Below are 23,118 nucleotides of genomic sequence, written 5' to 3'. Positions count from 1 at the left end.
GAATCAAACCCGGGTCTCCCTCATTGCAGGCAGATTCTTTACCTCTGTGCCACCAGGGAAGCCCAAAGTCAGACTACCATTTATAAATTGGTATACTGGCATGGGCTCATTAGTGACCTTTGAACTCAGTTAGTGTGAAACTACTTCTAATGCCTGGTCGCCTCTGGGGAACTGATAAAATGGAGTTTCTGCACCTGCTCCACTGAAGGCTAGATTTTGACCTTGGGATTTTGGTCACTCCCACTCCACCCCATCACCACCAGGAAGGCTCAGATATCACAGGAGACACAGCTTGAAACAAAGACCATGTGTCTGCACAGTTACCTCTGTAACAGGAGCTGATCAGAGAAAGATTCCCAAGGAGCACTGTGAAGCTCCCTGAATGGAGCCAGTTACAAATTTTATTTATTTTTAAATTTTATTTATTTATTTATTATTTGGCTGTGCTGCATCTTCGCTGCTGCATAGGCTTTTCTCTAGTTGTGGGAAGTGGGGGCTGTTCTCTAGTTGTGGCGCTCGGGCTTCTCATTGTAGTGGGTTCTCTGGTTGCAGAGCATGGGCTCTGGGGCACAGGCTCAATTGTTCCACAGCATGTGGATTCAACCTGTGTCTCCTGAATTGGAAGGCACATTCTTTACCACTGAGCCACCAGGGAAGCCCAAATTTTATTTTTATTAAAAAAATTTTTTTTACAAGATACAAAGAAAAATAGTTGATAACTTGTAGACTTGTCATGGTAGTTGAAACAGTAGTCCTACTTGTCCTAAAGAAAACTGCTATCCTGAGGAAACAGGTCTGTTAAGAACTCTCCAGCATGTGTGCAATAATGATTTTTGCCCCCAATCCACGGTAATACTTTAGGAAAGATACAGATATTCTGTGACTCATTTCTTAATGGATTATTTGGATTTTTCCATTTTCTATCTAGGATGCTAGCAGACGACCACATGGAAGGAGAACCATAGTAGCAAGAAGATCTGAATCCGGATTAGACATTAGACAGATATTAGACATGTACCTGCATTAGACAACCCTCCTCTCTGAGAAATCTTCTCTATGGCTGCCTTCACGTCCTGGGAATTCATGTGAGTCTTGAGATTAAATTGGGTAGCAGGATTGTCTCTGAAGATTCAGAACAAGAAGTAAAAATTAGCGGGAAAATTCTTACCTTTGGAGCAAAGCAGAAATCAGAGTTGTTTTATATACAAATAGAATGGAAGCTGCTTCAAAACCTTAAGCTGGTGTTACACAATGCCCCGAAGAACTGTGGTGAGACGGGAGGACTGGGTCCTCTGCAGGGTGTGTAGAAAAAACTGGTTCGTTTCAGGGCTCACGAGGTGTGGGTTCTGGTTTTGACTGTGCTGTCTCCTAGCTTCGTGACCTTGGGAAGTCATGTGACTTCTCTGGGCCTCAGTTTCCCCATAGAGAGAAAAATAAAGATCATCACGTTCATGGTGCTAGAGAGCAGAACTGTTGTCAAGTGGGATTTTGCAAATGTCAGGATGTCCCCAGGCTGCCCCAGTCCCTCCTCTCCAGGAAGAGAGTCTCAATTGATAGCCCCTCCCCGCCTCCCCCCACCCCGGTACCCCAGCACTGGAACTGCATCTTAACAGTCATGGCAAGGAGAACACATGGTTTTGTCTTTCTCATTCTGCGACTCCTGTGACTGGGTGAGAATATTCAAATCTTACCCGGAAGGTCAACATCTATTTTACTAAAGCCTGAAAAAGGTTAGCTGGAGAGGAGTTAGAGTGAATTCAGTGGAGAAACAGAATGAGAGCCCTTCTCTAGAAAGGAGTCTTTTCCCTTGGGTAACAGGCTTGGGAGCAGCTGAGCAGGGAGTGTGGGATCTTTCACGATCACGGAGACGGTGTGCCGGCAGGGTCGAGGGCTCTGTGGGATGGAAGTGTGTGGTCACACCCAGGATGAAGTGGGGATGCGTGGTGAAATCACATCTCCCGAAGCACTGACAGTCAGTCACTGGCAGGGCCTCATGCAGGTGCGACCTTTAAGGTCACACGGGGCCCTGAACTCCAAAAGAGCCTGCGCTTGCTTCAATGCTCTTCCATACCTGCTCCATCAAACCACCCACATCCCCTTTTGCAGTCCTTCTTCTGACTCATCAGATCATCCCCACAGTATGCATTCTTGATACCCTCTGATAATGTCCTCATCAAATACCAGGTCCTGTCAGATCAACCTCTCCAATATCTCTTGTGACTCTCGCATCCCTCCCCTCACCCTCCTCGAGTTTGGACTTTGATCTTTTTCCTGAACTATTGCTACAGCCTCCTTCTTGGTCTTCCTGTGCCACAGTGGGCTGTCCAGAGTATGTCTTACCCCACAGGTGCTAAGAGCCTGTCAGAGGTGGATTAACCTACATGCTAACAATACCTCTTCATATTTGTAATTTTGGGTTCTTTTTCCAAAAAGAATCCCCAAACTATATAAGCTTCAGAGTCCCCAAAGCCTGGATCTACCCTTGGTAACCAAAGAATATGAACTTTTCAGGGACTGAAAAAAAAAAATAAAACAACAACAAAGTATTATTAGCGACAAAACAGAAAATTGCAAAATTGATATTGACAATAATAACTATGTATTTGTCTAGCAAACATAATGTCCTAGACACCCCATTAACTATAAAAATTTTAACTCATAGAACTCTAACATTTGAAAATGATTGGGGGGCTAGATTTTTCTCATTTTGAAAGATTTCTTGAGAGTGTCTGACAATTGTGAAGAAATCATAGCTGACCATAACTTGTGTTGCTCGTAGACAAATAATTTCAAAAGCAAAAATACAGATTTTTCTTAAGTTTTTACAGAAAAAAGATTAAATGTGGAAGCTAGTCACCTAATCATATCTATACTGATCCTCCAGAAGCCTGTTCACAAGGCTGTCTGAATGTTGATAATTTTGTAGAGTGAGTGATCACCCATACTATGTCTACTGTCAAGCCTTGTTACCTGCAGTAGTTATGTTTTATAAAGTTGTTGCAAACATCACATTAGCAGGTCTCTGAGACATTGTTCCTAGGGAAAACAGGGGGTTGGATTCCTGTGGGCCTCTGGTCATATTTTCAGCAATAGGTCAGCATATTAACTTGTTTTATGTATGTTTCTGTTTCAAGGTACCCAGTTTAATATATGTTTCTTACAATAATTAATTATATGCATATTTTCTATATCATGAAACACTAGCTGAAAGGGTTTAACATTTTCCTGACCCTGGGTCATGCTGTGTAGATTTGTTTTGGCTCTCAGCTTCATAATGGCTATTCACCGTACTTAAAAAAAAAGTAGTCGTCATTTCATGAATTCGTAAGTTCAGCCATTTTTCCATTAGTTATTTTAGCAGTTTCTGGAGCAGATTCATATACAGATAAATGAATTTCCTTTTTCTTTTTTTGCTGAATATATTGGATCATCAATTCATTAACATTGAACTCATGACCAGCAGCATTGGTTGCCTGAAGGAAGTTTATCTAACACTTGCGGTTTCTCCTTAAGCACGTTACAGCCTTCTTGTGCTTAGAACACTGGATAGCACTTCAGGGCTACACTTGGGGCCATTAAAATTGTGAAATCATCAATGAATAGCTGGAAAATGTGGTGCTAAATAGACTGTGAAAAGGACACTTGTTTACAGCGCGAGTTGAAACAAGGCCGAGCGTTGCCTCGTTTGACCTCAGCTGGGGATGTTATACGTCTCCTTCCTCAGCGCACATCCACAGACGACTGTCAAAGTACCAGGAGTATTGATTTTGGAGATACAGGTACATTTTAGCAAGTAGGTGAATTTGCAAATATGGAACACACAAATCATGAAGGTTGACTATAATCTATTTCAGAACAAGCGCTGCGTTCCAGTATTTCTTCTCCCTGGTGCTTAACATACAGGGGGTAAAAGAGAATTATGGAAAGGAGGGAAGAAGGGAGGAATCTCAAATGTCCTCTCTTAGACCATCCTGGGTAGAAGTGAACACCCACCTCTGAGCCCCACACTCATCACTCTCTCCCCCTATTACATCATGGGGGTAGATGAATCTATCTTCAGAAGCAGACAGATGAGCTATTCATATACCCAATGAATAGATGCTTTTCATTTTATTTAATGTTGTTTCTGTTAAAAATATCACCTCCCTCACTAGCTGGTGAAGTCCCAAAGAACAGAATCTCTATCATGGTTATTTATTTATTTTTAATGAATTGAAAGGTTGGACCAGAGGACTGCTGAAACTCTTTCCAATTGCTAAAATTACCACTAGGAGCAAAACCGCAGAGCTCATCCACCAAGGGACTAACAGGCAAATGTAATCAAACCACTTAGATGAATTTTACATTAGTATCCCCTGCAAATGTCATAGTGTTTAGAGTGTGGTAAACACTCAATAAATCTTTGTTAAGATGTAATGTGATTAAATTATAGGAATGAATGATAAGTCTCTAACCTGCAGACTGTGACCACTCTCAGTATCAGAGCGCATGGGTATATACATACTTTTTTGGGACTGGTGGCCCTACACCTTTACCTGGTTCCTTTTTCAGAGCTGAAGTTTATTTAAAAAGTTCAAAGAGATATGCCACTATATTTTTATGTAAGCAATCTTTTAATTTGTAATTTTGTTAGAAGATCTCATCAAGGGAAAACACATTTGTTTCCCTCAGTGGGTCTTAAGGATTTCCTTTGAAAGTAAGAGAAGAAAATAAACAAAGAGGTTTATAACTCAAGAAGAAAACATCAAATTGTTTTATGTTGGAAAGAGGAGTTAAGACTAATAAAGAGAAATGACAGGGAGCCAGCATTTGACTGTTCATAGAAAGGACGAATTCATGCAATAGGAAAGGACTCTCTTGCAAGTGCGTGAGAAGAATGAATGCCTGTTGGAGGTGGGCACAAGTGATTTCAAGGGAGGCTGAAGCCTGGGGGCAGAGCGCTGGATGGTGCATCAGTGTCCCCAGACTTCCCTGATGACAAGCCTCACTTGAGGCACCCTGTTAAACTCCACAGGTTTAACCAGGTCTCCCCGAGGCAGAAACTCAGTATGTCTGGGCTGGGGATTTTTTTAAACAAGCTGATCCAGGTGAATCTCATCCTTGGGAAAGTTTGGGGAGCCCTGGATTTTAGAGGACTTCTGAGATCCTTTCAGTCCTAAGGTTCCCATTTGGTTAAAGTCCCAAAGTCTATTGATGGACCCCAGTCACATGGAGTGAGCCTCTCAAATGAATTTTGATGCCAGTAGAAACACATTAACTAATCATATTCCCTTTAGAAAGAACCTTTCAAAACTGTTTCCTCCAAGGCATCATCACTTTAAGGTTACAATAGAACAACTTGATTATCCTTCAGTTCAGTTGCTCAGTCATGTCCAACTCCTTGCAACCCCATGGACTGCAGCACGCCAGGCTTCCCTGTCCATCACCAACTCCCAGAGCTTGCTCAAACTCATGTCCATTGAGTCAGTGATGCCATCCAGTCATCTCATCCTCTGTCTTCCTCTTCTCCTCCTCCCTTCAATCTTTCCCAACATCAGGGTCTTTTCTAGTGAGTCAGTTCTTCACATCAGGTGGCCAAAGTATTGGAGCTTCAGCATCAGTCCTGCCAATGAATATTCAGGACTGATTTCCTTTAGGATGGACTGGTTTGATTTCCTTGCAGTCCAGGGGACTCTTAAGAATCTTCTTCAACACCACAGTTCAAAAGCATCAATTCTTCAGTGCTCAGCTTTTTTTATGGTCCATCTCTCACATCCATACATGACTACTGGAAAAACCATAGCTTTGACTAGACAAAGTAACGTCTCTGCTTTTTATTATGCTGTCTAGGTTAGTCATAGCTTTTCTTCCAAGGAGCAAGTGTCTTTGAATTTCATAGTTGCAGTCACCATCTGCAGTGATTTTGGAGCCCCCCCCCCCCCGCAAATAAAGTCTTTTACTGTTTCCATTGTTTCCCCATCTATTTGCCATGAAGTGATGGGACTGGATGCAATGATCTTCGTTCTCTGAATGTTGAGTTTTAAGCCAGCTTTTTCACTCTCCTCTTTCACTTTCATCAAGAGGCTCTTTAGTTCCTCTTTGCTTTCTGTGATAAGGGTGGTGCCACCTGTGTATCTGAGGTTATTGATATTTCTCCCGGCAATCTTGATTTCAGGTTGTGCTTCTTCCAGCTCAGCATTTCTCATGATGTACTCTGCATATAAGTTAAATAAGCAGGGTGACAATATATAGCCTTGACATACTCTTTTCCCAATTTGGAATCAGTCCATTGTTCCATGTCCAATTCTAAATGTTGCTGCTTGACCTGCATACGGGTTTCTCAGGAGGCAGGTAAGGTGGTCTGGTATTCCCATCTCTTTAAGATTTTTGACAGTTGGTTGTGATCCACACAGTCAAAGGCTTTAGTGTAGTCAATGAAGCAGAAGTAGATATTTTTCTGGAATTCTCTTGCTTTTACAATGATCCAACAGATGTTGGCGATTTGATCTCTGGTTCCTCTGCTTTTCCTAAATCCAGCTTGAACATCTGGAGTTTCTCAGTTCATGAACTGTGGGAGCCTAGCTCATTCTATTGACTATCCTTAGCCTTTTAATTTTCGTAATGCTAAAGTGTGATGATTTATGATTCACTGAGTTGAACCATGCCTGTGAACTCAGGAGGATGTTCTGGAGTACCTCTGGTTGCCTAAGGTGGCGGCAGGTTGGGTGACGGACTTGTCCCTTGAGGGCATTACTCAGCTCAGAACGAAATGATTCTGTCCCTCCTCTTAAAGGACTGAGCAGCTATGGTCAATGCAGGGGCCCAGGCCAACCTGCTGAGGGACTTAGCACAACCAGCCCCTTTTGAAAGGACACTGGCCTTTCTCACATTTCCTAGGATCAGAGATTTGGAGCAGAGTCTTATAATCAAATTTTGTATTTAGAGGAGTATTTTTTTTTTTTTTGGTAATTAGCAACAATAATTCCACCCGCCACCAAAAAAAATACACAGTTAACCTGCAAGCATCTTCCTGCTGGAGGAAATATGGGTATGTACTCTGCTGATCTGGGAATTACTCTGGAGCCAGGGGGCTCTCCAGCTTGCTGTCCGTTATGCTGCAGGGCTTGATAAGTGCAGGGACATAGAATGTCTTGACAACAGACAGTGTTTGGTGCTTCCCAAGCTCAGTTGTGCATCCGGTCACCTGGGATTTTTTTAAAATATAGATTCTGTGGATTGGATGTGAGGTCTGAGGTTCTGCCTTTCTCATGGCCTCATGAGAGGCTGTCTCATACATATGACACTGTGTATCATGTTTGAGTGGCAGTGTCTTTGAAGGGGGAGAATGGCTTGGAGATGATTCAAGCACATTACATTTATTATGTACTTTATTTCTAATCTGATGCCACCGCTGATCTGACAGGAAGTACTGGTCCATGGCCCGGAGATTGGGGGCCTCTGTCTTAGAGAATGCTGTAAGAATCAAGAACATAAGCAGTGGGGCTGCCAGTGATATGGGGAAGAGGGGAGAATAAATAAGTCTGCAGAAGGTGCAAGAAAGGCAGAGAGGAGGGAGAATGGGGCTCCTGAAGCCCTAGGCTGGTGACCTGGGGGGAGATGGGAGGGTCCCAGGGCACAGGGGTCACCAGATAACAGCACAGCCCAGTTTGGTTTGGGCATTGGGATTTTCAAATGTTCCCCAAGTAGTTCTAATGTGCACAAGAGTGGCCGTCTGCTTCTCTAGCAGAATGGTCCAGGGATCTAGCGAGAATAATCTCAGCATGGCATGGATGGGGGGCGCCCAGAGAAGCCCTGGTGATGTGCACTGCAGGGTCAAGGGGAACCCATCCAAGTAGAAAAGGCATGAGACAAGGGCAGTCTGTTTCCTCTGTCCCCCTGGGAAAACTTTGTGGTGGGAACAGAAAAGCATCAGATCCTTGTGTAAACTGTATTCCCAGCTCACTCAGCCTCAAGACTGTGTCCCTGAGGAGTGTGGCTCAAGGGTTCACCTGCCTTAAACGAAGAGGGGCCGAGAGGTCTTTGCACGTGCCCTTAGGCCCTGAAGAGCCCTTCCAGGGAGACAGGCAGCTGTTCTGGGTCCTGTTACTTCCTCTACTGGCAGTGTAGACGGAGGGCTCGAGGAGTGGACGGGGCAGGGGCTGGAGAGACCCGAGCTCTGCCGGGTGCCGCCCTCTTTCCAGGGAAGCCGAGCTATCCCTTCCCGTCTCTGGGGGTTAGTGATCCTCACCTTGGCTACAGATTAACATACTAGCTTCTGGGTATTTGCCAAATTCCAGGTTAATAGGCTTGGGATAATGCCCAGGTGTCAGCATTTCTAAAAACTCCCCTGGTGCGTCGGGACCAGGCAGCCCCTTCCTGCTCTGGGGTCCTATGGTGCCAAGCATCTCCCAGGCCCCCTCCTGCGGGGCCTCATGCCCCAAACCCTCTCATTCCTTCATGTGCTGCAAACTCAAGAAAACGTGACAGAAGGGTCCTCCTTGCCAGGTGTAGCAGTTGCCTATTTCTGTTGCAAACTTAGTGGCCGAACCAACACACTTACCAGTTTACAGCTCTGGAGGTCAGCAGCCCGCCGGGGCTCTCCCCAGCAGAGCCATGCTCCCTTTCAAAGGCTCTTGGAGACCATCATTGCCTGGTCTTTTCCAGCACGTGTTTCTTGGTTGGGGTCCCTCTCCTCCACCTTCAGAGCCAGCCGTCGCTCTTTCTGAGCCTCTTCAGTAGTCACATCTCCCTCAACGGATAATAGCTGGGAAGGGTTCTCTGCTTTTAAGCACCCAAGTGATTAGACTGGGACACCTGGGCATCCAGGACAGTCTCCCCATCTCAGGGTCCTTGACTTTAATCACAGCTCCAAGCCCCTCTGGCTCTGATGGAATATCTTGGTGGGGGCTCCGCACTGGACCTAGTAAGTATATCATCGGGTTTTGAACACGCAGCAGCTGTCTGCTCAGTCGGTCTTGGTTGTGAGGATCATTCTGTTTACATTTCTGTTCCTCTCTTAAGTTGCGTGAAAAAAGGGCCAAAGTGTTTCTTATAATAGGGATTTCTGCTTCTGATATGTTGCTGGAAATGATAGGTCTCCTGATGAAGCCAGTTTTTGCTGTTTCATGGGAAACCAGTCAATTCATTCCACACAGCCAGGAAGGTTGTTGCCTCAGTGAGTTATCACAGCCATGGATTCCAGGGAGTCAGACATGGGCAGCTTTGCAGCCATTATTCTGCCCATCGCAACCACACCCAACACCTGGTTTCTTCCCCCGACTCTGGTTGCCCCACACCGGACGGCTCAGCTGGTCCACGGGAGCCTCTGAGCATCCTTCCTGCTTTTGGGGGCAGGAAGGGAGGCTCAGCTGAATGTGACTGAGGGTGTTCAGTCCGGGCTGAGTTGGGTGGGCTGAGAAGTAAAGTAAGGAAATGCAGCCCAACTTTGAGCTAAAACACAGGGCACCTGTCAGAGAACCATGAGCAAAGAAAAGGATTTCATTTTGAAAGGAAGAACAACCAATATTTTGCTTTATTCTATAGCTTGTTTTCCAGTGTTGGTACCCTGGGGTTGATTACAAAGTTCAGAAGAACATGTACAATTCTGTTCCATTTGTACTGAAACTGGGGATGAAGACATTATATTGAAGGTCCAGAGGGCATTCAGCACCCGTGGATCCAGGCAGCAGCTAAAATGTAACCTGCTTGGCTTCACCATTCTGTTTGCTAGAGTTCACTGAATAGCTACTTGTCTGGCCATTCTTTCCTCTAGCCTCTTAGTGTTCCCATTGGTCTTAAGTGCAACCACAAGCCTGTTGGCTACTTAATTCTAAAATGAGACCACGTGTGCAAAATGAGGGCTTGGTCTTGGCCTTCTCTTCAACAGGGCCAGAAGTTTGGTGGAAAACTTCAGTCATCAGGAGCTCTCTTGGCAGAGAAGCAAAATCTTTAAAGTCAATTTGGTTTCACATTTTAGAGATTAACCCAAGATTTAATATCTATCCTCTCCCTAGTGGTCAAGCATTAGCTGTGTATTCTTAGGGAAGTCACTCAGCCTCTCTGGGTCTGTATCAAATGTGGACTCTCTTACTGGAGGTGCGTGATGACTGTGGAAGGAACGCTGTGGTTGCTGAAAGGTAACCCGATCTTGGGTTCCAAGCCTCTGCCTGTGCAGAGGGGATGTGGGAGACGGAGAAGGTGGGCACCACCCGGGTTGAAGAGCTCCCCCTGGCCTGGACCAGAAGGAGGAACCGAGCCAGTGAAAGGGGAAGTTACAGAAAGGGGCAGAAGCCATGAGCCTGGCAGGGGATGTGCTGGGCCACTGCGGGTAAGGACAGCGAGGACAAGCAGAGAGCCGAGGAGATGCAGGAAAGGAGGAGGGAGGGGACCAGTGACCCGCCAATCCTGTGACATCACTCTCCTTTCACCTGCCTGCCTGGGCTGGTTTCCGGTCTTCTGTACCGGAAGTATCTTAGGGACCAGCAGGCGAAACAAGCTCTGCATTTTGTGCATCAGGCCATTGTTCTGATTCTCGTATTTTTATTTCTTATTTATTTGCCTTCTATTTCCTGTTCATAGTATGAGGCTTCTAAATCCCAAATTCAGAAGTCTAAGTTCTGCCTCAGCTCTACGGAAAACCAAGCGAAAGAATGTTCTGGGGGAATCTTTGACGTGGACCCGGGGCAGCGCCCCGGGGTGAGAGGCCCGAGAGGAGGACTAGGGAGCTCCGAGTCCTCCCGCCTCCGCCAGCTCCTTCCCAGCTTACGCCTCGCCTTGGGAGCTTGTTCTTGGCGGGGAGGGTGTTTCTTTTAGAGCCCGTTTCCTGACTGTAACATGAGGAGGTGGAAGCATGAGGTTTCTAGGGCCCCCACTGCGCTGCGATTCGGAGAGAAGGGGGCTGATCCCCAGTGGCGGGTCGTGACGTGGGTACTAGAATCCAGTGAGACCCCAAAGGACCAGGAACGGGACCAGATTCCCAGCCAGCCAAGCACTGGTGAGCCCTCTTCCAGAAACACTGACCTCAGATCTGCGTCGACTTCTGCCCCTCACCATTCCCTGCCCCACACCCTCCCCCTCTGCACACTAAGACGTTTTGCTGGAGAAAGAATGGACGGGAGAGCCGGGGCAGATATAAAAGCATTTTCAGCTTTTACTTCTGGGTGCGTGGGTTTCCCCTTCAGCCTCATTACACCCTCCTAGTGCTTTTCTCCAGCTGATTTTGTTCCCCCGACGGACGTATAACCTCTGTGCCGCCTTTGTTTCCTCGCTCATCACTCACCCACCTATTCAGAACCCGAGGCTGGAAGGGAGAGGAAGCGCTTCCAAGTGGGTTCGCCCAGTGTTCATTGATTGGCTGTCTTCTTAGCACAGCCAGTCACTGAATTACAGAACATCTGGGCTGGCAGAGCCCTAATAAATCACCCGCTCCGCCTGCCCCGGACTTCACCGACGGCAGCTCTTACGTAGAGAAGCTGAGTGACTTGCTTCAGGTCACCCAGTGGCGCAAAGGTTAGAATTCAAGATGTCCTGTCACCCTTGTGCTTTCCACCCCACCCTGAGGCCGAAGACCATCGATCGGCTTATGTGAGCACAAAGTGAAGGAAAACAGACACGCTTCCCTTAAGGGCTTTAAATTAATAAGGACCCTGAGTGGAAAAAAGGATAAACAGCAAAGGTATTTTTAGAAAGTGACATTGGAAAGCGTGGAGGTAAACTCTTCCCTGTAAATGGTGATGACGTTAAGAACACAGTGGGAGAAAATGTTATTTTGAGAGGAAGGAGCCTTTATTGAATTGTTTTTCCTACCCTGCTACATTTATTCTTTAATCCGTGTTCCCATCAGCACACCAAACAGTCTGCCTGCCATTTTTCTTTTCCTTGACATATTTATCGCCTTATTTTCATATTATCCTATAAACTTTGGTATACACAGCTTTTAAAGCAGCTATTTTTAATGCAAGATGACACACCAAGCTTTAAATCCCTCAATAAACTGACCAGGGACAGCTGCACTAAAACACTTATATTTCCTCCCCAGAGAAGCCAGCTATTCATTTGCTATCTTTAAAAAAGAAAAACAGGAATGAAAATGGGTTGACGTGTTGAAAAACAAGAAAACAATGGCCAAAACCACGTATTTTCCTACTTCAAGATAAAATGCTCCAGAACATCTGACACTGAGAATTAACATTTGTAGCAAGTGGTTATTTTTATATATTTGACTCTGACTGTATACAAGTGCCACTTAACTCAGCGATTTTTCTTCACAGAAATAGAAGGTGGTGCTATATATGTTATTGGAATTTAATTCTAAAAATACAAATGTTATAGGTTCTTGTGAAAGCAAAGCATTTTTATTCCTTTGGAGATCACAAAACTAAATATCCTAGTGTCTTTGATACAACCACGTTGGTTAAAATGCTGCTTTAAATGTTTGAAGGGTTTGGAGACCTGGCTGTTGTCAGGTTTTTTTTTTAAACTTGTCACGAAGCACAAATAAGCTGTGACTGCGGCTTCTGAGCAAGAGGTACCAAGGCCTAAGTTAGTTTCCAAGGCCAAGGCCGAGCTACAGATCTGGGGGATGAAGGGTGAAGGTTGTGTCTGAGATCCTTTGTGGAAAGGGAGACAGTTATCCTGCCCTTCATGGTTCTTGATCAAAAGGCCACATATTATTTGAGATTTGAGCTTGTTTGCTCTTTTGATTACTTATTTCCAGTTGATACCTGTAAATCTGCTTTACAGAGAAATCTATTGCATGTGAAACAAGATTGATTTATTATCCCCAATAAGAGAAAAGTTGAGGGTGGGCATCAGTATGAGCCCTCAATTTCTATCCTATGTAGAAGAGTAGAATGAATTGGGGATAGTCAGCTAGGTGACTGCTGGGGGCCATCGCACCCCACCTCCCCCCGCAGTGCTCCCCATTGCCAGGTGAGCTTTCCCACCGCCACTGCAGAGGCCTCGGGTTATTGGGAGAAAGGAGAAAGTTCAACCTAGAAGACCATGATTTCTGGGCATCTCACCTATAAGTGAGACCTCTGTTACAGAGTTTTTGATCTTCTCAGCTAGTGGTAAAGAACCCACCTGCCAATGAAGGAGATATAAGAGAACCTGGATTCAATCTCTGGGTTGGGAAGATCCCCTGGAGGAGGGCATGGCTACCCACTTCAGTCTCCTTGCCTGGAGAATCCACTGGACAGAGGAGCCTGGCGGGCTATAGTCCATGCGGTCACAGAGAGTTGGACATGACTGAAATGACTTAGCACACACACACCTCTAGGGTAACACAGGAGCCCCTCAAACTAATACTCGAGGAGTCAGGGTTGAAAGGGAAATTGCCTGAGAGAGAGATGAAGGCCTTAGCCCAAGGCCACACAGCCTGCTATTGGCTAATGGAAAACTTGAACCCAGCTCTCTTAATCCCCAAAGAAATATTCTCTCTACCAATCAGGAGTGCAAACGCCATTTACTTTCAAGTGTTGATTAACCTGTTCCTCCTTCTGGAGGCCTCAGGTTTCTTCACTGGCATCTGGATTGCTTCAGTTTCTCTCATCTACATCTGTATCAGGGAAGAGAATGAATCTGCTGTGCGCTAGATGTATGGATATTTTTCTTTTCTGGCACAAAATGAAACGAGGGTCATGCTCTGGTTTCTGAATTCAGAGCCACACTTACCCGTACTGAACGACACCCATCAGAGGACCGGCGGGGCCGATGTCAAGAGTCTGGGCGACATCAGTCAGAAACTGCTTCTGGATTCGGAATCGACGTTTGCCGATGCTCGAGCTCCCATCAATTAAAAATGACAAGTCAACTTTGCAGCCTGAGAAGCGGAAAAGGACTCTGTTATTCTGCTCCTCTCTCATTGTGCTCACCGCCCACTCCCCTCTTCCTCAGCCAGAGCTGCCTGAGATTGCAATGAAAAGAAAGTTAAAAAAAAAAAAAGTAGCAAGATGCAAGATTTACTTATTTATTTATATTCACAGCAGATTTTCACTGGGCACCAAGATCACAGATACTTGGGCTGGTACTTATTTCCATGGTTGTTGTAGAATTCTCTGTATTAGCCATGGTTACAGACTTCAAAAGCCAGACCTCCAAGTCAAGTCTAAGAAGGCCCTCAGAATGGTTTCCTAGCTCAGACCACGTCAGCTGTTGTGTTCAGTTGCTAAGTTGTATTGATCACTTTGTGGCCCCTTTGGAGCCCGCCAGGCTCCTCTGTCCATGGGATTCTCCAGGCAGAATACTGGAGTGGGATTATCAGAGAAATGCAAATCAAAACCACAATAAGGTATCATTACACTCCAGTCAGGATGGCTGCTATCCAAAAGTCTACAAGCAATAAATGCTGGAGAGGGTGTGGAGAAAAGGGAACCCTCTTACAATGTTGGTGGGAATGCAAACTAGTACAGCCACTATGGAGAACAGTGTGGAGATTTCTTAAAAAACTGGAAATAGAACTGCCATATGACCCAGCAATCCCACTCCTGGGCATACACACTGAGGAAACCAGATCTGAAAGAGACACGTGCACCCCAATGTTCATCGCAGCACTGTTTATAATAGCCAGGACATGGAAGCAACCTAGATGCCCATCAGCAGACGAATGGATAAGGAAGCTCTGGTACATATACACCATGGAATATTACTCAGCCATTAAAAAGAATTCATTTGAATCAGTTCTAATGAGATGGATGAAACTGGAGCCCACTATACAGAGTGAAGGAAGCCAGAAAGATAAAGACCAATACAGTATACTAATGCATATATATGGAATTTAAAAAGATGGTAACGATAACCCTATATGCAAAACAGAAAAAGAGACACAGATGTACAGAACAGACTTTTGGACTCTGTGGGAGAAGGCGAGGGTGGGATGTTCTGAGAGAATAGCATTGAAACAAGTATACTATCAAGGATGAAACAGGTCACCAGCCCAGGTTGGATGCATGAGACAAGTGCTCGGGGCTGGTGCACTGGGAAGACCCAGAGGGATGGGATGGGGAGGGAGGCGGGAGGGGGTATCGGGATGGGGAACACATGTAAATCCATGGCTGATTCATGTCAGTGTATGGCAAAAACCACTACAATATTGTAAAGTAATTAGCCTCCAACTAATAAAAATAAATGGAAAAAAAAATACTGGAGTGGGTTGTCACTTCCTACCACTAGCGCCACCTGCAAGCCCTAATATATATATATATACATATATATATATATATATGAAAACGTGTGGACTCAGACTGTAAGGAATCTGCCTGAAATGCAGGAGATACAGGTTTGATCCCTGGGTCAGGAAGATTTCTTGGAGAAGGGAATGGCTACCCCCTCCAGTATTCCTGCCTGGAGAATCCCATGGACAGAGGAGCCTGACGGGCAATAGTCCATGGGATTTCAAAAGAGTTGGACACGACTGAGCGACTGAGCACACAGCACATATATACATTAATGAAAGCAAGAAATGGACATGAGTTGATACAGTTTTAAACAGAATTGTTGAGGAATACTTAGTAAAGAGTGACACTACAGAACTGGACATGAAGGAAAAAGGTTCTGAGAAAACGCCTTGTTTTCTTGCTGTGGTGCATGGCAATCAAAACCGGAGAAGTAGGTAATGACAGCGACCTCTCTGGGCCTGGCTGACTTCACTCCATCTGGAATCAGTGCCTGGGCTCCCTGGAGACCTTGTAAGCTTTTAGATCCTGTCTGCCAGGATGTTGGGGCCTGCCAACTCTTCTCATTCAGCTGGCTACCCCGTCCTTTGCTGCCTCCAAACTGCCTATGCCCAAGCATAATCCTTGAGATGAAGATTGGAAGAAGCAAATGAAATCAAGAAGTGAAGTTTAAAGATGCCACTAAAGTCAAGAATGTTCCTTTGGTATCTCTAATTTTCTTGAAGAGATCTCTAGTCTTTCCCATTCTGTTGTTTTCCTCTATTTTTTTGCATTGACAACCAAGGAAGCTTTCTTATCTCTCCTTGCTATTCTTTGGAACTCTGCATTCAAATGGGTCTATCTTTCCTTTTCTCCTTTGCCTTTCACTTCTCTTTTTTCTCAGCTATTTGTAAGGTCTCCTCAGAAACCATTTTGCCTTTTTGCATTTCTTTTTCTTGGGGATGGTCTTGATCACTGCCTCCTGTACAATGTCATGAACCTCCATCCACAGTTCTTCAGGCACTCTATCTATTAGATCTAATCCCTTGAATCTGTTTGTCACTTCCACTGTATAATTGTAAGGTATTTGATTTAGGTCATACCTGAATGGTTTAGTGGTTTTCCCTATTTTCTTTAAGTCTGAATTTGGCAATAAGGAGTTTAGGTTCTGAGCCACAGTCAGCTCCTGGTCTTGTTTTTGCTGACTGTATAGAGCTTCTCCATCTTTGGCTGCAAAGAATATAATCAACCTGATTTCAGTATTGACCATCTGGTGATGTCCATGTGTAGAATCTTCTCTTGTGTTGTTGGAAGAGGGTGTTTGCTATGACCGTATGACTTATAACATATGACTTACAGCAGAAGCAGAAGATAGTAAGAAGAGGTGGCAACAACACACAGAAGAACTATACAAAAAAGATCCTCACGACCCAGATAACCACGATGGTGTGATCACTTACCTAGAGCCAGGCATCCTGGAAGGTGAAGATAAGTGGACCTTAGGAAGCATCGCTACGAACAAAGATAGTTGAGGTGATGGAATTCCAGTTGAGCTATTTCAAATCCTAAAGGATGATGCTGTGAAAGTGCTGCACTCAATATTCCAGCAAATTTGGAAAACTCAGCAGTGGCCACAAGACTGGAAAAGGTCAGTTTTCATTCCAATCCCAAAGAAAGGCAATGCCAAAGAATGCTCAAACTACTGCACAATTGCACTAATTTCACATGCTAGCAAAGTAATGCTCAAAATCCTCCAAGCAAGTCTTCAACAGTATGTGAACCAAGAACTTCCAGATGTTCAAGCTGGATTTAGAAAAGGCAGAGGAACCAGAGATCAAATTGCCAACGTCCATTGGATCATTGAAAAAGCAAGAGAGTTCCAGAAAAACATCTATTTCTGCTTTATTGACTATGCCAAAGTCTTTGACTGTGTGAATCACAACAAACTATGGGAAATTCTTAAAGAGATGGGAATACGAGACTACCTTACCTGCCTCCTGAGAAATCTGTATATAGGTCAAGAAGCAACAGTTAGAACTGGACATGGAACAACAGATTGGTTCCAAATCAGGAAAGGAGTACGTCAAAACTGTGTATTGTCACCCTGCTTATTTAACTTATATGCAGAGTATATAATGAGAAATGCTGGGCTGGGTGAAGCACAAGCTGGAATCAAGATTACCAGGAGAAATATCAACAACCTCAGTTATGCAGATGACACCACCCTTATGGCAGAAAGCGAAGAAGAACTAAAGAGCCTCTTGATGAAAATGAAAGAGGAGAGTGAAAAAGTTGGCTTAAAGCTCAGCATTCAGAAAACAAAGATCATGGCATCGAGGCCCTTTACTTCATGGCAAATAGAGGGTGGAACAGTGGAAACAGTGTCAGACTTTATTTTCTTGGGCTCCAAAATCACTGCAGATGATGAATGCAGCCATGAAATTAAAAGTCACTCCTTGGAAGAAAAGCTATGACCAACCTAGGCAGCATATTAAAAAGCAGAGACATTACTTTGCCAGCAAAGGTCCGTCTAGTTAAAGCTATGATTTTTCCAGCAGTCATATATGGATGTGAGAGTTGGACTATAAAGAAAGCTGAGCACCAAAGAATTGAAGCTTTTAAACTGTGGTGTTGGAGAAGACTCTTGAGAGTCCCTTGGACTGCAAGGAGATCCAACCAGTCCATCCTAAAGGAGATCACTCCTGGGTGTTCATTGGAAGGACTGATGCTGAAGCTGAAGTTCTAATGCTTTGACCACCTGAAGTGAAGAACTGACTCATTGGAAAAGACCCTGATGCTGGGAAAGATTGAAGGCAGGAGGCGAAGGGGACGACAGAGGATGAGACAGTTGGATGGCATCACTGACTCGATGGAGAGTAGTTTGAGTAAGCTCCGGGAGTTGGTGATGGACAGGGAAGCCTGGCATGCTGCAGTCCACGGGGTCACAACGAGTCGACCACAACTTAGCGACTGAACTGAACTGTCTGAAAGTCAAGAATCAAGCAAAAGAACAGCAGAACTCCTCTATGGCTTGGCGTGTTTCCCAAACAGGGCTATTCCCACTCTTTCCTAGGTCCAGGCTTGTGATGTGAATTGCCGCCAGCAGGTGGCAGTGGTGCTCTTTGGGGCTTGCCGCCCACCGGCGCCAACAGTTTGCTGGAAATGCGGACGCCCGGGCCCCACCTGGACATACAGAATAGATCCCAGTTTAGCAAGATCCCCTGGTTATTGATGTGCACATTAAAATTTGAGAAGCACTCCTGAAGAGAAGTTTTTCTTTCAGATGTCAGTAGCGTAGTTCAATATGCCTTTTTAAATGAAAATCCTTTTTTTTTTTTTAAATTTACAGAAAAGAAAAACTTAATTAGAGTAAGGGCCAAACAATAGTACATGGATTTTGTAGCATCTATTTTGGTTCTTCCTAGACCATTTTTTTCTCCTTATTTCTTACATCTGGAGCTATGTTCAGGATTGATAAATTGATTTCACAGGTTTTAAGAAGTGGAATGTTTATCTATTTACTTCATTCTCTTCACTCAGCATAATGGCTGAAACAGGTTAACTTTACTCCTTTTTTCCAAGAATTTTTTAAAATTCATTTTTATTGGAGTACAGTTGCTTTACAATGTTGTGTTAGTTTCTGCTAACAGAAAAGGGAATCAGCAATATATTTGCATATATCCCCTCTTTTTTTGGATTTCCTTCCCATTTAGTTCGCCACAAAGCAGTGAATTCCCTGCACTATGCAGCAGGTGCTCATTAGTTATCAACTTAATACATAGTATCAATAATCTGTATATGTCAATTCCAATATGTCTGTGTCTCTATTTCTGCTTTGCAAATAAGATGATCTATACCATTTTTCTAGATTCCATATATATGCATTAATATATTTGTTTTTCTGACTTCACTCTGTATGACTGTCTTTGTGTCCATCCACGTCTCTGCAAATGGCACAGTTCCATTCCTTTTTATGGCTGAATGATATTCCATTGCATATATGTACTATAGCTTCTTTATCCATTCCTTTGTTGATGGAGATTTAGGTTCTTCCGTGTCCTGGCTATTGTAAATAGCACTGCAATGGACGCTGGGGTGCATGTATCTGTTTCAATTATGGTTTTCTCTGGATATATGCCCAGGAGTAGGATTGCTTGGTCATATGGTAGTCCTATGTTTAGTTTTTAAAGGCACCTCCATACTGTTTTCCATAGTGGCTGTATCAATTTACATTCCCAGCAGTGCAGGAGGGTTCCCTTTTTTCTACACCCTCTCCAGCATTTATTGATTGTAGATTTTTTGATGATGGCCATTCCGATGAGTGTAAGATGATACCTCATTGTAGTGTGATTTGTATCCCAGAATGTTTGAATGACAATGGCTCATGCTTGGGGCATGTGCTCACTGAGACCTAGTGGCTTTCTCACATTAAGATGAAAACATGCTGATGTGAAGATGACAGTGTCAATACAAAGGGACAGAACTGGGTTATGAAGTGTTCAGCATGAGCAATTTATTATGCTCACTGAGGATGGAAGAGGAGGAAGGAAAGGTAAGACAGAGTGTCTGCAGGAACCAATTTTCTTAATTGCTTTGGTTTTCTTCAATGTGGTGCAGTTTTATAGATGAATGCTTTGTGTTGACCAATATATTAGGCCAGTGTTTTTTAACCCTGGATAAATACCTGAGTTCCTTATGCAGCTTCAACAAATAAAGATGCCTGAGAATCACTCTAGGCGGTGCTTCTCAAGGGTTAATGTGCAAAGGAATTGCTTGATTCAGTAGGTCTGGGATGGACCCTGAGAGTGTGCATCTCTAACAAGCTCCCAGGTGATGCCTGAAGCTACTGGTCCTCAGACCACACTCCGAGTGGCAAAATCAAGGGAGATAGGTTCAGTAGGTATGAGGCAAGAATTGGTATCTTTCATTTTTGAAGATGTCTGCAGGTGATTCTCACATACAGGTGAGTTGAGACTCGCAGCCCATTGGTGGCTGACTTGTCACGGCGTTCTGGGGGAATTTGCAGATGCTTGCAACACACAGCTGCCTCCTGGTTTCCCTCTTTTTCTCTGCTCTCTTTCTTGTATCCTTGGGTGGCTTCTCTTCCACCCAGTCAGTATCAAAGATCTTCAGGTTTAAGCCCCCTATTTCTTCTCACTGTAACCTGTCTCCCTGGGTCACACTTGGTTCTCAAAACCTTGGTCTTGCCCTCATCATCTTCCAACTCTAAGTTTCCGGCTGGACTGTTGTTTCTTTATGTCAGGGTAGCCAACTCTCTGCTAGACTGAATGTCTTACAGAAGACGATAGAAATGCTTTCCTGCCCCAACCTGTTCCAACTCCAGTGGTCCTCATGGTGGCTCCAGTTGCCACGAGCTCCAGCTCATCTATAATTGCTCCCTGTCTTCGCCTCCACCTCTCTAGTTTCTTCTTTCTCTGTCTCGTGGATTTGCCCATTTCTCTCCATTTATGCTTCCCACCCTAGCTCGGTACCATCATCTCTGCAGACCTCCATCCTCACTGGCAAGCCGGTCTCCTCCTTTCATCCACTCTTGTCTCCCCACTCCACCCACCCTGTTGCCATAGTGACATTTTAAACATCTGATCCTCTCCCCGTCTTGCACACAGATAGTTTAAATCCTTCAGAAGTTTCCCTTTTCCTTTAGAACAAAGTGACAGAAGAGAGATAAATAGATCCAGGGTAGGAGAGAGGCGGGTGTGGGTGGGAGTGAGTGGGCAGAGGGGAGAGAGAGCAGATCAGATGTCAAAGCCACTAGGGGTTTCTAGTTGTCAATTAACTTACTTGGATCTCCCTGGGATGCTGGCTCCAAAGACTGTGTGCTTAATTCTTCTTTTGGAACAAATCCTGGAAAGAGCAGTAAAACTTTTGGTGACTTACAAGAACAGGAAGCATCTGGCCTCACCCCAGGGATGGGGACAAAATGGATATTCACACTCAGTTCCAGGGGCTGGGCTTACTGCTAACTGTGCTCTTCTCCATACCACCCCCATCTGAGGAGATAAGAAGGAATGAATATTTACGGACAGTGCAATAGAGACACAGCACTCCTCTGGGTACTTAGGGGCATTTGAAGTCAGGTGAGTTCAGATCTGTCCCGTACAGCCCCTTAGCTTAATCTATCTGAGCCTTAGCCTCCTTATCTGAAAGCATGAAACACTTTGCCAGTGTCAATTATCCCTCGTACAATTCTGAAAATCTTGAGGTCAGGGTTGAGACTCACCCATCGCATAAACCTTCCCTGTAGCCCTCAGTCAATATTCAGTGACTGAGTTGATGAACAAAGATGAGTGAGACCAAGGACAGGGTTGGGTGTAGACCGGAGGAGAAGGAGAAGAGAGAAGAGAAGAGAGCAACTCCAACAAACAAGAGGGTCTACGCTGCAGCCTGTCCCCTCCTGCCGTCTGAGACCAGATGCACATAGAAAAGGACTTAGTGCTTTGAGAGGGTTGTGTGTGTTTGTGAGCTGAATTTCGGCTTCAGGGTTTTCTTTAGAGCTGTTTACCGGGGAGCCACAGTCACAAATATCTCATATAAGGAAGTGAAGACAATAGTCTTTTAAGGCTTAGAAAGGCCAATGAGTTTCTGGGCAGAGTGTAATTGCAGCACCGGAAGTGAGTCTCCTGTTTCTGGGATGCTGGGGAACGCCCGCCAAGAGTCCCCCACCTCCATGGAGGAAGGTGCTCAGGACTCCACTCTTGGCTGGGGTGAGCTTTCTGCTCGCTTTGTTAGTTTTTCCAATTTGCAAAGCACATGATTTCATCTTCCCATTAAAGGTCAGCTTGCTCATCCCACTTCCTCAAATCATTTAAAAAATTCACTAATGGCATTTCTCAGCCAGGAGTCCTGGGAGGGGAAGAAATACACATCCAGAGGCCCGAGTCCTCTCCTCCATATACCCCTGTCCCCAAACCAGCAAAATCTGCCCTTGCACCAAGAGTCTGAAGACTGTTTGCTGTTGGAGTTTTAAACAATGTAGTAAATAGGGAACAACATTCATTCATGTGAAGAAAAAACCTGAATCCCATTTGCAAAGAAGGGAGAAGAAATAGAAAGAAGTTAAGTGAGGGTCTAACCCATTTTGGGGGCTGGGAACTCACTGCCTCCTGTCTTCACATTTCCTCCCCTCTTTGTGAATCCAGTCTTATCCCTGACCCAGTCCTCCCCGTGGGGGTTTCAGGGGACCCCTTGCCTGGCCACCAGACATCTGACGTTGGAGGTGACACCAGAGGAGTCTTCTGTAGCAGAGCTTGACCTCTCTGCCATCTGCTGTAATCCTAAGAATCTCGATCTAGTCATGGCCAGAAGGATGGGCTGTATACAATTACCTGCATCAAGAAGGACCGATTCAGGTTTCCACAAGGCAGGTTCCCCTGGTTTTCAGAATTAAAGAAAAAAACCAAACTCATTAGTTAGATGAAACAAGCAGAAGCCCTCCAGTGAACTGCCAGGCCGATAACATTTTCTAATTATGGCAGAAAGCTCAGTAAAGAAACCCAAGACCAGACTTTGGGATGAAGCAACCTGAAATCTGTGTGATTTTCTTATTTAAAGTTCTTAAAGTCAGAGACAAAAACATTTTTACTCTTTTCTTCCTTTTACTATGCGCCAGTAACCATGGAATAATAGCAGTCCTGAAGTTCAAGGGGAACTAAAAGCTCATGCAAATTCGAAGAAACCCCCATTGTTGTTCAGTTGCTCAGTCGTGTCCAGCTCTTTGTGACCCCTTGGACTACAGCACCCCAGGCTTCCCTGTCCTTCACCATCCCCTGGAACTTGCTCAAACTCATGTCCATTGAGTCAATGAAGCCATCCAGCCGTCTCATCCTTTGCCGTCCCCTTCTCCTCCTGCCGTCGATCTTTTCCAGCATCAGGGTCTTTTTCCAATAGGTCGGCTCTTCGCATCAGGTGACCAAAGTATTGGAGCTTCAGCATCAGCCCCTCCAAAGAATATTCAGGATTGATTTCC

The 23,118-nt window shown here is 44.8% G+C and overlaps 1 protein-coding gene across 2 annotated transcripts in view; it reads right to left on the bottom strand.

Annotated features, from left to right (window-relative positions):
* VIT (vitrin) overlaps positions 1 to 23,118 on the bottom strand; it is a 118,293-nt gene that overhangs the window by 11,681 nt on the left and 83,494 nt on the right. For both annotated transcript variants that reach the window (XM_043468322.1, XM_043468323.1), the window contains 4 exons: positions 22,478 to 22,522; positions 20,934 to 20,996; positions 13,654 to 13,801; positions 1,019 to 1,122 (listed from right to left, as the gene is read on the bottom strand). In XM_043468322.1, coding sequence (XP_043324257.1) covers positions 1,019 to 1,122; positions 13,654 to 13,801; positions 20,934 to 20,996; positions 22,478 to 22,522 — 360 coding nt within the window. The remainder of the gene's footprint in view (positions 1 to 1,018; positions 1,123 to 13,653; positions 13,802 to 20,933; positions 20,997 to 22,477; positions 22,523 to 23,118) is intronic.

This window comes from Cervus canadensis, chromosome 5 (genome assembly GCF_019320065.1).
Source record: "Cervus canadensis isolate Bull #8, Minnesota chromosome 5, ASM1932006v1, whole genome shotgun sequence".
Lineage (NCBI taxonomy): Eukaryota > Metazoa > Chordata > Mammalia > Artiodactyla > Cervidae > Cervus > Cervus canadensis.
Note: the sequence above shows the minus strand (reverse complement) of the source record. Positions and strands in the feature narration are given on the sequence as shown.